This window comes from Pelophylax lessonae (assembly GCF_965119305.1).
Source record: "Pelophylax lessonae genome assembly, chromosome: 9".
NCBI lineage: Eukaryota > Metazoa > Chordata > Amphibia > Anura > Ranidae > Pelophylax > Pelophylax lessonae.
The window spans coordinates 57185304-57203788 of NC_138776.1; the positions used below are offsets into that span (position 1 = coordinate 57185304).

At 44.0% G+C, this 18485-nt stretch overlaps 2 protein-coding genes across 2 annotated transcripts in view; both read left to right on the forward strand.

Annotated features, from left to right (window-relative positions):
• LOC309563814 (inactive pancreatic lipase-related protein 1-like) overlaps positions 1-18485 on the forward strand; it is a 252508-nt gene that overhangs the window by 195383 nt on the left and 38640 nt on the right. The gene's annotated exons all lie outside the window — the stretch shown is intronic.
• The window catches only part of LOC309563294 (inactive pancreatic lipase-related protein 1-like), a gene marked incomplete at its 3' end in the record, with an annotated part of 66981 nt that overhangs the window by 15429 nt on the left and 33067 nt on the right, over positions 1-18485 (forward strand). The window contains exons 7-8 of the mRNA XM_082267698.1: positions 6216-6320; positions 13019-13137. Of these exons, the coding sequence (XP_082123824.1) occupies positions 6216-6320; positions 13019-13137 (224 nt within the window). The remainder of the gene's footprint in view (positions 1-6215; positions 6321-13018; positions 13138-18485) is intronic.

An 18485-nucleotide genomic window follows, 5' to 3' on the forward strand; every position in this document is an offset into this window, starting at 1 on the left:
TAGCCATCTAGTCCGGCGCTGAGTGATGACAGCTTCAGTCTTAAAGGTGTATGCGCACCTTTCCAAAAGAGAATGGTGGGGCGCATACACTTGTGAAAAGAGTAATTTAGGGTACCAAAGGTACCGGAACATTACATGTACATCTATATACAGCCTCATATTGAAGCAGTTATACCAGGATAATGGTTCAGTCTACAACCATGATCCCAGTATTATTTTTTACTAAGACCAATTCTCTATTAGGTAAAAGTAATCTTAGCGGCTATACAGCCCCTGAATTACTTTTACAGAAGGAGGTCACCCCCGCCCCCCTCCAACCACGGCCTTTATTGGGCTCTTCCGTCCGGTCTGGGAGCCTGGTAAAGATTCGACCCATGGCATCAGCTTCACTGGACACAGTGGGAGGAACTGATGTTGTTCTTCCCACTGTGTGACATCAGAAACCTGAAACAATGAGGATTTCTCTTATCGTTTATCGACAGACGCAGCTCTCCCTATTCATAGAATCATAGGGTTATGCTCCTCCTTCTAGGGATAGACACTAGGCAGAAAAAAAGACTTGTCCACGTCTAGGGGGCTGTCCCAGCAGGCATAACCCCTCAGGCCCCTCAGGCTCTGCTATTCTCAAACAGTTTTGTTCTCCCTAGTGTCAGGGATAGAACCTAGCTCCCTGCTGGGACTTCGGTCTTAGCTGTAACAGGGAAAGTTTATGATTTTTTATTTTTTTTAACTGGTTAGTTCCTGAGGACCAAGATCCAGAGGAACTACAAGCAACAGTCAGTTTGTATTTGCACTGGATAGTCTTGAGGTCTCCCAGCCTGGCCATCAAGCGTGAGCAGGTTATAGTCCAGAACTAGGCCTCGCCACGACAGTGCCTGATGGATGTGGACGAGCCTGCGAGTGAATCGTCTCGCCGGGACGCAAACGGCCTGAAACGCCCTGAGTTGCAGCTTCCCCTTGGCTAACAGCACCCCCATCCCAGCTGAGAGTTGATCTGTTTCGGAGTGGCGCCCACCTTTTGTACCGTATTATGGTGAGTAATGTGTCCCCCCAAAACCCCTGGAGGTCACGGGGCGGGCGTGGGCCCCTCCCTGGAATGGTTGGACCTTAGGGGCCCCCTCGGTTCCCTGGCACCCTTTAGGATATACCCCTTGGCATTTTCCCTCCCCTAGCAGGTTTTTAACTTGGGGGAGGGTAATAATGTGGCCGCTTCGGCGCCTATTTGAGGGGGGTGGTTGTCCTGAGTGGATCCCTGGTTAGGGGCCCTTTTGATGCCTTCTATTTTCCCGGAGACCGCATGGCACGCCGTGGTCGCCACCATTTTTGCTGTGGTTCATGATCTGTGTGTTCCCATTAGTTTGTATGGGTAGACATTTTAGGTAATTCCCCATTGAGAATGTATTGCAGCCATTTTCTTGAGGTCCGTGGGCTGGACAGACATGCAGCAGGCTTTTTACATGATAGAGGCAGAGCTTCTTCCTCTTCCTGTGCAGCTCAGAGTTACTTTAATTTTCTACACTGATCAGACTGGATATTTTCCTCTGGGCTCTGGTAAAGTTTGTTTCTCGGGGCTCCCTGTAGGTTTTTCTCCCTCTCTCTTATTATAATATATATAACATATAATCAAGGTTGGGGGTCCGCAGTATTAGTGGTGGGACCGCGTTTTTTGCCATCTTAAAGGGACATACACAAACAATTATTTAGTTGCAATGGAGTTCCAGGATAAAATTTCACCTGCAGACCCCCTGGAAACGACTGCAGGATCCTCCGGTTCACAGTTGCAGCCAGAAATTGCAGTTTTTTTGCAAAGCCTGATGTCAAAAGTGGAATTTGTCTGTTCTGGGGCTGCCAGCCACAAACGTCCTCTGCCCTCACCTTCATCTGCAGGGTCCTCGGACTCTGAGATGGATATGGTCGCCCCAGAAGCAGACCACCTTGAGGGGTCGGTGTTTTCGCATTCTGATGTCCTCATCAGCCGCCGCGCTGAAACGCGCATTGTTGGAAGCCCTGATAGTTTCAGTGCGAGGAACTTTAAAATTGGCTGATGAACCCACAGCGCCAGGTACGCAGGTGTCTTTTGGCTCCCGCAAATCCCATAAGTCAGGCAAGGTGTTCCCTTGTCCAGCATTGTTTCACACTATTGTGGATGAACAATTGTGACGCATTAAGCACATGTTGGTGGTGCCTAAGCGGTTTGCACGCTGCTACCCCTTTGCGGAAGCAGTATTCACTAGGTGGCCTGTACCACCAAAAGTAGATCCTCCGGTTGCCAGGTTGAATAAAACGACTCTGGAAGAGTCTCCAACTTTTGCGGATCCCGTGGATGGATGGGTGGAATCCTTGTTTCGCCATTTACACGTGGCAGCAGGTCACATGTTAAAGGCTACCTTTGTGAACGTTCTGATTTGCAGACTGTTACTGAATGGGTGAAGTTATTTACATTTTGTGATAGGTCCCTGGACATAGCCCCATTAGGGGCCAGGGCGTAGGCAGTGGGGATTGCTATTAGGCGCATGGTGTGGCTAAAGAGCTGATCTGCTGACCAGGCTTCCAGAAAGGCCTTGACTGATCTTCCTTTCACAAGGGAGAGGCTGTTTGGATCCTCTCTGGATAAGTTGATTAAAGGCCTCACTGGGGGTAAGAGTACTCTTCTTCCTGAATCCTCTAAGGGCAAGGCACCAAATGTTACTTGTAGGTGGCCAGTTCGTGCCTCTGGGTCGCAAGCGAATGTACAGCAGTTCAGGTCTTCTGGGGGTTCCGAGAAGACCTGCTTAGATAAATCGGAGACGGACCAGTTCAGATCTGCAGATGAATCTTCGTCTCCGTGATGGGGCGCCCTCACCCGTTTCTGGGGTGGGGGGACGTCTTTGATTCTTTCCGGAGATGGGTTCCTCTCAGATACGCTTTATAGGGGATTCCGCTTTGGTGAGGGTCTTCCCTCCCTCGGACAAGCTGTAAAAGTTACAGGGCACTATCTGGTTGCTGTTGGCAGTCATTTCTGCAAAATTGCAGAGGCTCAGGGCAATGCAGTTTGGCATGAGCCACTGGGCAACTCGTCTGGAAGATTGTCCTGTCCAGATTCAATCAGGCTATGCCACAGCTGTTGCTTATTGTGATCACCAAGGGGGCTCCAAGTGTGTCTTTGTGGCCCAGGAGTGGTTCCTTCACCTGGAGGCTTTTTCATCTCCTGTGTGTCCGGTGGGAGACACCCAAGTCAATTTGTTTGCTTCTTGCCTCACCTAGACGGTTCAGAGGGTCGTAGCCAGGTCTCGGGACCTTTTGGCCGACGCCACAGATGCACTGGTGGCACCTTGGGGTCAGTCCCGACTAATTTATACTTTCCATATTGCCTTCACTTTGCCCTAAACCTCAGCATCTGACGGAGCGTGCTTCGCATTCTTGGCTGTGGTTTGGGAGATTAGGGTCTATTTACAGACCACTGAGTTCTTTCAAAAAGCGGACGCTCCTTTTGTTCTTTTTGTTGGACCTTGTAGGGTATGTCTGCGTCTACTGTGACCATTTCCAGATGGATCAGGCAGACGGTGATACAAGCCTATTCACTGAAGGGTCAGGTTCCTCCTTTCCCAGTGAAGGCTCACTCTACAAGAGCGCTGAGCGTCTCTTGGGTTTTTCACCATCAGACGTCGGTGTTACAAGTTTGCAAGGTGGCAACTTGTGCGTCTGGGCATACGTTCACTAAATTCTACAAGGTAGATGTGTTGGCATCCGCGGATGCTTCTTTTGGCTGCAAAATTTTGCAAGCTGCAGTTTAAAAGAGAATTCATTTTGTTTCTCTTTGAGGGTTCATTGTTTCCGGGTGAGCTCCAGTTGTTCCTGGTTGAGCTCTATTTTACCTGGTTGGCTACTTTAGCCATTGGGGAATTCAGTTTTTTGTTTCTGTCTTGTTTCCATCCCTCATGATATACAGCTTTGGGACATCCCTATGAGTCTATAAATAGGAAGAGCTGCGTCTGTCCATGAACGATAAAGAAAACTGGATTTTTGCAAGAACTTACCGTAAAATCCTTTTTTCTGAAGCTCGACAGACGCAGCACCCGCCCCTCATTTTTTGAGCTATGGGATTCTTTCTAACACTGCTTGCAACCAAATTGTTTGAGAATAGCAGAGACTGAGGGGTTATGCCTGCTGGGACAGTCTTTTTTTCTGCCTAGTGTAAATCCCTAGAAGGAGGAGCATAACCCTATGAGTCTATGAATAGGAAGAGCTGCGTCTGTCGATGAACTTCAGAGAAAAGGATTTTACAGTATGTTCTAATCCAGTTTTTGTCCCTTTCAGTTTCAGTTTGTTTATTTGCAAGCAGTTGTCGGCTTGTGAAGCAGCAGATCAAACCTATCTTGGTTTGATCTGCTCCTTTGGAGGTCAGAGGAGAGATCTGGAGTCTAATAGACCCCAGATCTCTCCATAAAGGTGACCTGTCACAGCCCATACTAACACAAGGGATGTTGTTCATCCCTTGTGATAGCAAAAGAAGTCATAAAAAAATTTAAGGTACAGTGTAAAAAATAAATAAATAAATAATTAGTTTTTTATAGCGCCCCCACCCCCTGTGCTTATGTGCAAAGGACAACGCATGTGTTGGTCCCGCATGCTATGTAAACAGTGATCGTACCACACATGTGAGGTTTTACAGCAAACGTCAGCGCGAGAGCAAAGAATTCTAGGACCAGACCTTCTGTGTAACTTTACAGTAAACTGGTAACTTGTGAAGGTGTTTAAAGTGTTGCTTATAGATAATTTATTGTACCGTAGTTTGTCGCTGTTCCATGCGCGTGCTCAATTTTAAAGCGTGACATGTTTGGTATCTAAATACTCAGTGTAACATCATCTTTTTACATTTTTCTAAACAAATGGATATTATATTGGATTCGTTTTCACAAAAAATCAAGTGCATTTTATCCCAAAAAATTGCATTTGAAAACCGCTGTGCAAAGATCAAGTGAAATTAAAAATTCCAACACTGACCTTTTTATTCTCTTGGGCCTCTGCTTAAAAAATGTATAATGTTTGGGGGTTCTAAGTAATTTTGTAGCAAAAAAAAGCTAATTTTTACGTGTATGACAGAATTGTCAGAATTGGCTTGGGAAGCTAGTGGATACATAAGGGTATTTATCATTGAAACCTCTGTTGCTCTAGCTTTTAGAATCTCATACAGCGGCTGGTGCACACAAAGGTCCGTGTGACTCTTTTAGAATAAAACCCCACATTTGCCTTATAAAGTAAAAAAAAAAAATTATAGATACCCCTACCCAATTGATTCCTTTAGTGCTCTTCTTATCAAAAGTTCATGTGAGGTGCACTGTGCATGACTATCAGTTGTTATACATTAGGAGGTTTGGGCTGTCAATTTGCAGAAGCTCCGTCTATGTTCAGATTTCCTACAGCAACCTAAAAGATCAGAAAAATAGAATTGGATCAGAGGGATGTAAGAAAGAAGAGAAGCCAAATATGTGTTCCTGAGGTCATAACCTAGAAGGACAATAAGATGGCTTACAAAATCTGGCTGGGCAGCTACAACCGGTTTCTGTACAAACAAAAATTATATGAAAAACATGACCACGCCAGATAATATGGAACTTATGGCACAGGGCCAGGTTTCGGGATTGTGTGTTGTTTGATTGTTTAATTGGCTGTTGTCTCTTATGGTGGCATATGCGCTTAAATAAATTATTGATTAATTTTCCGAACGATTTCTCCTAAGAGGAATAAACAATCTATAGTTGATAACACATTTGATCAATATGCCACACAAAGGGAAGTTGATTTTGTTTGACTATTGAAAGATATCATTATAAGACACCATGCAATCTCATGTTCTGATCTTTTTCAAAAGACGATCCCATTTATGAACCAAGCATCTCAGTGATATCAATTGATGCAAAACAATAAATAATTTTCTGCCCTGGCCGATTTACTCCGCTCTAAATCGTGTCTAAATCGTAAGAAAATAAGTTATGCCTATTAGATTTTATGCTGATTAAAATATTTTTGATCGAACTGCACATCAATCAGTTAATAAAAATGAAGCGTGTAAGCCCACCATTAGGGGTCATCCACCTGTGTCTGCAGTATTGACATCTGAACTAAATGTAGGTCAGCGAGCGTGACATCCTGGTCACCTGCTCAGCTCTGGCTGTTCTGTAGCACATAAACATCAAGTCAATGAAATGCTAATTTTATCATGTTCTTTATGCCAGGGCTTGGTATAGCAAAACCGATTGGACATTTTGATTTTTACCCAAATGGAGGAGAGCATATGGCGGGGTGTCCCAGTAAGCTGGCATTCCCATTTATCTCAACTGGTAAGTATCTATATTGCAGTGTACATATATATATATATATATATATATATATATATATATATATATATTATAGTTATTCAATAAATAATTGGGGTGTGCAACTACTTGGCAAATGGGGTTTAATACTAAAAAATGTAAAGTAATGCACTTGGGGGTTAAAAATATAAATGTAAGTAACTCACTAGAGGGAGAACCTCTGGGGCAATCCAGGATGAAGAAGGATCTGGGGGGTCCTAGTAAAAGAGAGACTGAGCATTTGCATGCAATGTCAAACGCCAAAGACATGCTGGTAGCTTAATTGGATCCTGTATAAATTGGCCTTACTATGTGTATGTAAGAATGTGATTTAGGGACCTTAGATTGTAAACTCCTTGAGGGCAGGGACTGATGTGAAATGTACAATATATATGTAAATCGCTGCATAAATTGATAGCGCAATAAAAGTACCTGAAATAAAAAGGGGTGGGGGGATTAAATGGGAGTTGATTCTGTGATCGACAAGAAAACTGTGGAGGCGGAAGAGAAGAGAAAGAGGAGTGCCCCCAGATCACACAGAGGGAAGCCGGCCGCATCACACAAATCTCCACTGTCAGACAACGTCCCGTCTCCTTGACTGGCACAGCACACTGGTCCAATATTGGGAAATTGAAGTAGTGTGGCGTCTATCATAGGAGGTGGGACTTTGTTTGACAGCAGAGATCCGCCCTCTGTGATCCGATGGTGCTCCTCTTCCTCTCCTCTCCCTTTCCATGAGGCTACAGTGATGGGTATTGGTAGGCTGCATTGATGGGCACTGATTGGCTGCATTGATGGGCACTGATTGGCATGCATTAATGAGCACTGATAGGCTGCATTGATGGACACTAATAGGGCTGCATTGATGGGTACTGATAGGCTGCATTGATGGGCACTGATGAGGCTGCATTGATGGGCACTGATGAGGCTTCATTAATGGTCACTGATAAGGTTGCACTGGCGGGCACTGATGAGGCTGCATTAATGGGCACTGATAAGGTTGTACTGATGAGGCTGCATTAATGGGCACGGATAAGGCTGCACTGTTGAGGCTGCATTGATGGGCACCGTTGAGGCTGCACTAATGGGCACTGATGAGACTGCACTGATGGGCGCTGATAGGCTGCATTGATAGGCTCTGATACTGAACTTGTTAATATATTTTTTTTTGTAACTTAATTCTGCATAAAACATTTAACAGTGTCATTTCATGAGATAATTTATGAGGGCGTGTTTAGGGGTGGAATTGGGGGCAGGGCAGGGTAGGTGTTGGGTGGGGCAACTGGTGGTGAGTAACTCTTAAAGTATAGTTAAAGGCAAAACTTTTTTTCTCTTTCGTTCATTGACGGACACAGCTCTCCAGGATTCTGAACCATTGGGTTATATTGCCCCCTACAGGAGTAGGACACTAGACAGAAGAAAAAAATTGGCTACGCCTTTGGGCAGTCCTAGGTGGTATACTCCCCCTCTCTGCTATAGGTCTTCAGTTTTTTTTCTGCCTAGTCAGGAGTAAGGACCTAGATCCTTGCCGGGATCTCTGGTCCTGGCAATTTTTTCCTTTGAAATGGCTTTTTTTCTCCTGTTTTTTTTTCCCTCCCTGGGACATCGGACCCGTGGTTTCCCCTCCTTCCCATAAGACCCTCCTGATTATGGTGGTTCCTGTGGGTCATCGGCTAGGGGGGACTCTACCTGCTTTGGGGGCCCTGTGCCCAGTTGCCCCCTTCCCTCATGTTTGCAGCCTGGGACCCAGGGATCCCCCATGAGTCCCCAGGAGCCTCATGGAGCCGTTTGTGGTGGAGATTTTGTTGTAGGCTGTTTTCAACGGCCGGCTGCCATATTTGTGTAGTCCGGCGGCCATTTTTCATTGGTCTTGCATGCTACAGAGCAGCGGCCATTTCACAGGAGCCTCTGGGCATCAATCTCGGCTGTGGGAGCTCCTCCTTTTCCCCTGGTGCTGACTCCTGGGTCTCTTTTCCATGGACGCCACACGTGGAGCAAGTGCTATCCCTGATGCAGCCGGTGCTACTTTGGTGGGGTGGTGAGTCTGGTGGGGCCCCTCCCTTTCTCTGCTGCAGGTTGTGGGGTGCTCTATTTGCTGGCGACCTGATGGTGCTAACAGCGCGGTGAGGGTGTCCCTTTGCAGTGCTAGACAAGCTTCTGCTGCAGTTCTTGCGCAGAACCAAGGCTGAGGGGATTCCGATCATTCTAGTGGCCCCGGACTTGCCTCTTTGGTTTTGGTACGCCAACATGGTGCGCCTGGTCACCAATGTCCCTTGAAACTGCCTCTCAGGGAGGATCTCTTGTCCCAAAGGTCAATCATCCATCCTGCTTTACAGTAGCTGGCTTTGACAGCCTGGCTGTTTAAAGCCAGGTGCTGAAGGATAGAGGTTTGCCTGGGACAGTGATTCCGACATTGCTGAAGGCTAGGAAGTCAACCTCTAGGAAGATCTACCATTGTACATGGAAAGCGTACATTTCGCGGTGTCACCCTCGTTCTTTTTCGGTGGCTCAGATTTTGACCTACCTTCAATGGGGTGTTGAGCAAAAATTGGCCTTTGAGTACCATCAAGGGCCAGGTGTCAGCCTTGGAGGTCTTCTCTCAGCAACCTATAGCCATGCACTCTCTGGTGCATACCATTGTTCAAGGGGTCCGACGTTTGACTCCACCAGTTCGGTCTCCCTTACCGCCGTGGAATCTGAACTTGGTGCTTTCAGTTCTCCAGAAACATCCCTTTGAGAATATTTGGGAGATTTACCCGCTTACACTGTCCCAGAAGTTGACTATTTTGGTGGCTATAACTTCTGCTCGCTGGGTATTGGAACTGGTGGCGTTATCTTGTCGTACCCCACAAAGATAAGGTGGTTCTTCGCCCATGTCCATCGTTCCTTTCTAAGGTTGTCTCTGATTTCCATTTGAATGTAGACATTGTGTTGCCTTCCCTGTGTTCCAGCCCTAAACATCCTAAGGAAATTGCCTTGCATTCCCTGGATGTGGTTCGGGCAATCAGGGTGTACCTGGCAGCTACGGAGTCTTTTAGAAAGTCAGACTAACTGTTTGTACTCACGGATGGACCTCAAACAGTTGGCTGCTTCTGCTGTGACCATTTCCAGATGGATCAGACAGACAGTGGTTCAGGCCTATTCAATTAAGTGTCAGGTTCCTCCTTTCCCTGTTAAGTCACACTCTAAATGCTAAATTATTTAATATATATGCACTGGACTTTGAGTGATCAATCTAAGTTGCACAGAGCACATAAGCACTTTATTGATTGATGTGTATGCTTTTTTTTATTCATTTGAGTATTTATGCATTTAAGATTGGTATATCTTTTGAGTTATAATAGAGCACTTTATTTGATTAATACACATGCACTTTATTATATAATTTTTATAAAGGATTGGTATCACAGATAGGGGATCACCCCGTTAAATGTCACTATAGCACTTTATTAACACATAGAGGTATTTATTTATTAAATTGAAATGCACATTTTTGTATGGTAAGATATGCGCTGCTTAAATTGATGAATAGTTTCAAGGTAGGTAGTATCACATAAGTCACACTCTACTAGGGAATTAGGACTTAGGAATTTGCATTGCATATCCTGGATGTGGTTTGGCCAAATCGGGTGTATCTGGCAGCTTTGGAGTCTTTTTGGAGGTCAGACTCACTGTTTGTGATCACGAACGGGCCAAGAAATGGGCTGTCCGCTTCTTCTGCAACCATTTCCAGATGGATCAGACAGACTCAGGACTTTTCGATCAGGGTCAGGTTCCTCCTTTCCCTGTCATGGCACACTCTACATTGGCGTTTAGTGCTTCTTGGGCCTTCCGTCATCAGGTGTCAATGGCAAAGGTTTGCAAGGTGGCCACTTGGTCATCGGTGCACACTTTCACTAACTTCTATAAAGTGGGTGTGTTGGCATCTGTGGGTGCTTTCTTTGGCTGCAAGGTTTTGCAGACTGCTGTTTAGAGGGTCTGTTTCCTCTTTGGGGGCATATTGTTCAGGTGGGCTGTTTACCTGGTTGGCTATTGTGTTAGCCTTGAGATTTTTTTGTTGTCCCACCCCTCATGGTTGGCACCGCTTGTGGACGTACCAATGTTTCAGAATCCTAGAGAGCTGTGTCCCTCAATGAACAAAAGAGAAAATGGGATTTTTGACTTACAGTAAAATCAATTTCTCTGAGTTCATTGACGGACACAGCACCCACCCCTCTATGGTGTTGTAATACTTCTGACACTGCTTGTTACAAAGCTGAAGACCTATAGCAGAGAGGGCCAGTAGACCACCTAGGACTGCCCATAGGCATAGCCAAGTTCTTTTTTCTGCCTAGTGTTCTACTCCTGTACAGAGCTATATATCCCAATGCTTAAGAATCCTGGAAAGCTGTGTTCATCAAAGAACTCAGAGAAATGGATTTTACGGTAAGTCAAAAATCCCATTTTTTTGTTTTGGCTAGAGGGGAGAGGGATTAGAACACCTGTCTGTTTTTATTGCTGTCTGTGCCTCCCCTAAAGAGATTCATCCTTTCTATTTGTCCTGTTTATTATTATCATTGAAAGTAAAAGTTAAGGAAAATCCGAAAATTTGGGTTGTCCCCAGAAAAGTAATAGACGGGAACCCTTTCAATGGGAACACTAGGTCTGGCAACCTTAGGGTCTCCATGGAATTCCCTAAATTTGCAGCGATTTCCCCTCACTTCCTGTTTGGCTATGGGACAGGAAGTGAAGGGAAATCTCCACAATGGGACACAGATGACAATCTGACAGGAGTGATACCCCTCCCTTGCTCTATTTATCTATCTAGTTTGTAGACGTGATAACTTTTGCACAAACCTATTGCGATTTTATTTATTTTTTATTTATTTTTTTACTGAAAATATGTAGCAGAATACAAATTGGCCTAAAAGGATAAAAATTATTGATTTTTACATTGGGGGGGGGGGGGGGATGTTATGTAGCAGAATGTGAAAATAATTGTATTTTTTTTTTCAGAATTGTTTTTTTTTTTTTTTTTGTTTATAGCGCAAAAAAAGAATATCGCACAGGTGATCAAATACCACCTCTACAAGCTCTATTTGTGGGGAAAAAGGACATCAATTTTATTTGGGTACAGCGTGGCACGACCGCATAATTGTCCGTTAAAGTAACGCAGTGCCGAATCGCAAAAAAATCGCCTGGTCATTAAGGAGGCAAATCCTTCCGGGTCGACAAATGGTTAAAGAGAGGCAGCCTGAATGCTGAGTGAAGCATTTTGGTTGATGCTGCTAATTTTTTTCTGTTGCCTTCTCTAGTAGAAAAGTGTCTGCCAAAATATTTAAATTCATTGTATAACCGTACAGTGTGCTAAAACATTGAGGACACTCCCACCCGTTTTATCCCCTTCCCCTCCGCGATCCTCCTTTTTGTTCCCTTTGCTCTTCATTTTTCTTGCTTTTGTTTTCATGCTCTCAATACCTTTCCCTTTCCCTTTCCTTTTCCTTTCCATTGCTTTCATTATTTTCTGTTCCTCTTCTTTTCCCTAATGTTCCTTTCTTTTTTTTTTTTTTTTCTATTTTCCCTGCATATTGTTCCTTTACTTTCTTTTCTACCCATTACTTTCCTTTGCTTTTTCTTCATTCCTTTTCTTTTCCCTTTCTTTCTTGTCCCTTTTCTTTCTATATACTTGTCTTTGCCTTTTTTCCTTTCCTTCCCTTCCTTCTGCTTTTCTTTCCTTCTCTTCCCTTCACTTTTCTTTTCTTTTCTTTCACTCTCTTCCATATATTTCATTTTTTTTTGTTTTTTTCCATAAATTTTCTTTACCTTGTTTTCATTATACTCCTCACTTCTTTTCTTTCCTTTTTTTTAAATTACTTCCCTTTCCCTTCCTTTTCAATCCTTCCACTTCCCCATGCTTTCATTCCATTCTTTTGCCCTGCCCTGCCTTTGTTTTCATTACATTCCTTCTCTTTTCTTTCATTCTATTTCCATTTCTTTCTTTCTCTTCCATTTGCTTTCTTTTGCTTCTCTTCCTCTCCTCTGATACCAATCAAACTTTAGGGCAGTTTCACAATGCCAAATTGCAGCCTTTGTGCCGAGCAGCGTACACACAGTTTCCCATAGACTTCTATAAGATCATGCATTTTCTGAAAGTGCACCAAAAGTCCTGCATTCTGCATATTTGGTGCACGGTCAGAAAATGCACCAAAAACAGGCCATCTAATAGAAGTCTATAGAAAACCGCAGATAACCCACACGAAAACCACAGGTTTACTTTACTTATCTCTCTCTCACAAATGAAAGAGCACACAGGACTCGCTCCATTGTCCTTTCCTGTATGGCAACAGGCAGACATCAAAAGGAAGAAGCCCCAGCCTGAGAATCCTCCCACCTTTTAAAGAGGCACATGTCACCCCATGTCACCACTCCACTACTAGGAAGAGGGAACCTTCCACCTGCCTACAATGTGACCATACAATGTTTCCACAATCAAGTTTAGATCTACCAAAACTATCTTAAATAAGAATCTATCTGATCAATTTACATCCTATCAGGCAGGTCATTTCACTATATAGTTGATAAAACAAGAAAGATTGTACATTCAAACTGTGCTGTGAGCTATATACTGTAAGTAAGATCCAGTTCTCTGTGTATTAAGGCATATGATATACATCAGGTCCAAAAATATTTTCTTTAATTGGCAGATGTGTTGAAGACCTTGGCCTGCAACCACTTCCGATCGTTCCTCTATTACACACACAGCATTCGATTCCCAGGTGGCTTTGTCAGCTATCCCTGTGCCAGCTACAAGGACTTCACCTCTGTAAGTCACATTTAGTTAAAATCAACAACTACCTGTGCTATGGATATGTTTAAAAATCATACATACTGAAAAAATTACCCGTGAATGTTAATGTATCTTTCAAATGACTGTTGCTGCTACAAAGGTTCTCTATACCCATAACAATTTGGCTCCTTTCACACGGTCCACCGCTGTCGGCGGACTCCGTGCTGCTCAGCGGGGGATCGATACACTGATCCCCGCTGAGCAGGCAGATCACAGCTTCCTCTCTGCACACAGCGTGTGTCAGAGCCCCGCTGCTCTCTATGGAGGAATCGGATGAGAGTGGACCGCCTGTCCGGATCATTGTCCTGCTGCATAACCCAAGTGCACTTGAGCTTGAGGTCGTGAACTTATGGCCGAAAATTGTCCTTCAGGATTTTCTGGTAGAGCGCAGAATTCATTGTTCCATCAATAATGGCAAGTTGTCCAGGTTCTGAAGCTGCAAAGCAGCCCCAGACCATCGCACTACCACCACCATGTTTGACTGTTGGTATGATGTTCTTTGTATGAAATGCTGTGTTATGGTTTTACATCAGATGTAACAGGACACACACCTTCCAAAAAGTTCAACTTTTGTCTCATCAGTCCACAGAATATTTGCCCAAAACTCTTGGGGATAATCAAGATTGTTTTGGGCAAATGAGAGATGAGCCTCTGTGTTATTTTAGGTCAGCAACAGCTTCCAATCACCTTGGAACTCTCCGATGGATGCCATTTTTGCCCAGTCTCTTTCTTATTGTTGATTCATGAACGCTGACCCTAACTGAGGCAAGTGAGGCCTGCAGTTCTTTAGATGTTGATCTGGGTTCTTTTATGACCTCCTAGATGAGTCGTTGTGCTCTTGGAGTAATTTTGGTAGGCTGGCCACTCCTGGGAAGATTCACCACTGTTCCATTTTTTTTCCTTTTGTGGATAATGGTTTTCACTGTGGTTCACTGGAGTCCCAAAGCCTTACAAATGGCTTTGGAACCCTTTCCAGCCTGATGTCAATTACTTAGATCGTGGCATGATTCAACAGGTCTGGCAGTTATCAGGCCAGGCAGGTTTTGACAGCCTTTTTTCCCTTAATAAATTAAATCATCATTTAAAAACTGCAATTTGTATTTACTCAAGTTATCTTTGTGAAATACTAAAAAATTTTTTGATGATCTGAATCATTTAAGTGTGACAAATATGCAAAAAAATAAGGTGGGGGGGATGCTTTTTCACAGCACTGCAGGTTCACGGCTGGGGACCATGAAGTAACTTCAGCACAGATAAAGGTAAACTGGAAAAGTCTACAGGTTCATGGTTGGGGACTATGAAGTACTGTAGCACAAGTAAGGGTGGACTTGAACAGCCTACAGGTTCAAGGCTGGGAACTATGAATTGAGGTGAGCACAGAAAAGATTCTCTGCCCATAGAATCCTGGCACAAGATCAGTCCATAGGTGCAGCCTTTTGCGGAGTGGTCCAGCATCCAATGCAAAGGGCTCCAGGGGCAAGCAGTCCCCTTCTTCTTAGCTCAGAGATCCATTCCCCCAGGAGGGAAAAATACATTCTCCTCGCGGCTCCAGCCTATTTAACAGCATCCAGCCACCACCTGGGCACACCTCCCCAGGGATTAGCTAGACCCTGCTCAATATTCAGGCTGGTCATTTGAATTCTCCCATCCCTAAGTTACAGAAACGTCTTCTAGAGACAGGGGGAACCAATCAAACACTCAGCCTATGAAGCCCTGAACAGACTAGACCAAACATCTACTGCTCCCCTATTTACAGCAGAATCCAAAAATTTAATTTGCCTAGCAACCTAACTAGGAGGGTGCTTCAACTGTTGGAAAACTGCCTTATAAAGTTTGCTTTATCTGCCAGAAGAACTGTATAATCTACAACATACTGTAGTACACTCACTCTAACTGCCTTGTTTGTGCCTATGCAGTTTATACAGTATATACTGTAATCTATGTTTAACCAGTTTCTGTCCAGCCCATTGCAGTTTTACTGCTACAAGGCGGCCATTCTGTGCAGTATCACACATATATATATATATATATATATATATATATATATGTATATATACTGTACGTGATTCTGCACTTCCTAGTACGGGGCCCGTGCACGCCACTTCTATTGTAATTAGTCACAGCAGAAACTGATCAGCAGCTGCCGGCCAATGGATGTCCGCTGGCACCCGCTGATTATTGAGCACATTATTGAGAGACACAGGATGGAGTTCTGCCTATCTAAACAAGGCAGAGCTCCGTCCTGACAGCGGGGATGTGATAGATTTTCTTTCCCTGCAAATCAAGAAATAAAATCTAATAGATCCCTTAGTGAAAGTACCTCACATAGTACACACAAATGCTGATTAGGCACACATTTAACCCTTTGATTGCCCTAGATGTTTAACACCTTCCCAGCCTGGTTCATTAGTTCAGTGACAGCGCATATTTTCAGCACTGATCACTGGTTCCCAAAATGTGTCAGATTGGCCGCCGCAATAATGCAGTGCCACAATAAGTTGCTAATTGCTCTCATTGCTAGTATTAATAAAACAGATACAAATTCCAGTATATATACACACCATAGTTTGTAGACACTATACCTTTTTTATAACCTCCTGAATAAGTTGTCGTTGTGCTCTTTGAGTCATTTTGGAAAGGTTCACCACTGTTCCAAGTTTTCTCCATTTGTGAATAGTAGCTTTTACTGTAGTTCGCTGGAGTCCTAAAGTCTTAGAAATGGCTTTGTAACCCTTTCCAGATGGTTCTCATCTGTTCTTGAATTTCGCGGCATGGTGTGTTTCGTTTTTAGATTTTTTAGTGTGCTTCACTTTGTCAGACAGCTTCTATTTAGGTGAAGATGAAAAGGAAAGTGGATATTGGCGCTGCTCTGTGCTACCTCACAGTGTTGGACTGAATTTAAATGCAATATACCATAACTTATTAGTTGTACATATACCTATACAAATGCCAAAACTGCATATATTGTATAATAAAATGTGTGCAAACACAATAAAAAGAAAAAAATGTGCAAAAAAAAAAATACAAGTGCCCAGTGAAAAAGCCAATGTTAATCAAATTGCAGGCACCTGGTAAAGTCAGTTGCTCTAAGCAAGTGCCCAGTGAAGATGATCAATATTAACCACTTGCCTACTGGGCACTTAAACCCTCCTCCTGCCCAGGCCAATTTTCTGCAATGTCACACTTTGAACGACAATTGCGTGGTCATGCAACACTGTACCCAAATTAAATTTTTATCTTTTTTTTTTTTCAAACAAATAGAGCTTTCTTTTGGTGGTATTTAATCACTACTGGGGTTTTTTATTTTTTGCTGAATAAACTGATAAGGCGGCACTGGTGGGCACTGATAAGGTTGCACTGATAGGTGGCACTGATGGGCGGCACTGAAGGGCACTGGTAGGTGGCACTGAAGGGCACTAATAGGCAGCACTCACGAGCACTAATAGGTGGCACTGATGGGCAATGATAGGCACTGGTAGGGGACACTTAGGATGGGGCACTGATTGGCACTGATAGGTGGCACTGGTGAGCACTGATAGATGGACACTGGTGGGCACTGGTAGGTGGCACTAGTGGGCACTGGTAGGTAGCACTGGTGTGTGACACTGGTGGGCACAATTTGCCCTCTCCTCTTCGGGACTGATGTCCCTCTGACAGCAGCCGGCTGCTGTTTACTTCACATGATCAGCTGTCATTGGCTGACAGCTGATCACGTGGTAAGGAGGGCGGGACCGCCCCCTTACTCCAATCTGTGATCAGCGACTCTCATGGACTTGCTGATCACAGAGCGAGCCAGGCCGCTCCGCAGGGAGCGCGCAAGCCGCTCGTGCGTGGGAGGATGTCAATGTACGCCCTCCCGGCAATATAGGTCCACACTGTAGCCGTCTTTCGGCTATAGCGCAGGCGTCATGTAGTTAATATACCTACAAACTCATAGTGAAATCAAAAGTCTCAAAAAAAAGAATGAATTGTGCTTGTAGGATATAGGTGACTAATAATCAAATAAAGTGTCCAGTGCTATCAGTCGTGTGTTCCTCCCCACAGAGTTGTTTATATAATCCACTCCTCAACCTTTTTCACATAAGTGTGGTGGTCCTGCCACAACATCACCAGTTTATGCCCGAAGATGAGGATCCACCACACCTATGTGAAAAAGGTGGAGGAGAGGACTATATAAACAACTCTGGGGAGGACCACGTGACTAATAGCACTGGACACTTTATTTGATTATTGGTCAATTTATATCTTACAAGCACAATTGATTCCTTTTTTTGACACTATTGATTTCCCTATGAGTTTGTAGGCATATTAATGTTGATCATCTTCACTGGGCACTTGCTTAGAGAACTGATTTTTTTCAGGTGCCTGCAATTTAATTAATATTGTTTTTTTTACTGGGCACTTGCTTTTTTTGCACATTTTTTAATATACAATATATGCAGTTTTGGCATTTGTATAGGTATATGTACAACTAATAAGTTATAGTGTATTGCATTTCAATTCTAAACTAGTTTAACACTGTGAGGTAACACAGAGCAGCGCCAATACCCTCTCTCCTTTTCATCTTCACTTATTGGACACTATTACAGTAGTTCATCTTAGTGGGGGCAGCAGCTTTATATATTCGTCACATCCATAGCGTGGAAACATACAAAATCAACCTCTATTTAGGTGATGTCTTGATTCAACAGGTCTGGACATAATCAGGCCTCAGTGTGGCAAGGGAAGTTTAACTCAACATTCCAAAAAATGTGGTTAATCACAGTTAATTCATAATTTAGTGGGGGGGGCGGTGACTTTTTCACAGGTTTGGACAGCTTTTTGCCCTCAATAAATGAAATCATCATTTAAAAACTGCATCTCTCTTATGTCCTCTGACAGTCGCCGCCCGATGGTATTAGCCTTCACTTATGGGTAATGGCGCCCTGTGCAGGAGCTTGGCTAAGCAGATAATTCATTATCAGGTTAATACAAAACAACTTTTATACCTCAGCACGCCACTAGGGGGCCATCCCTCAGCCATTATCCAGCACCCAATCTGATATACCTCAGTTTGGAGCTGCCTAGCGTCAGGAGCAGAGCTAGGTCTTTCCTGCTGAGACCTAGTGTCTTGGCTTTCCTATGTTTTTTTCTAAATTTATGTGTTTTTCTTTACACAATAGATGTTGTTTTCTCTCACTATCACTAGTTAGGGATTCCTTTCCTGGAGAACTACAAGTGAGTCCCAGCCTGCCAACAAGCGTTGCAGGTTACTGGTACGCCCAGGCCTCGCAACGACAGTGCCCCTCCGAATGGGGACGAGCCTGCGGAGCTGCGCTTTGCTG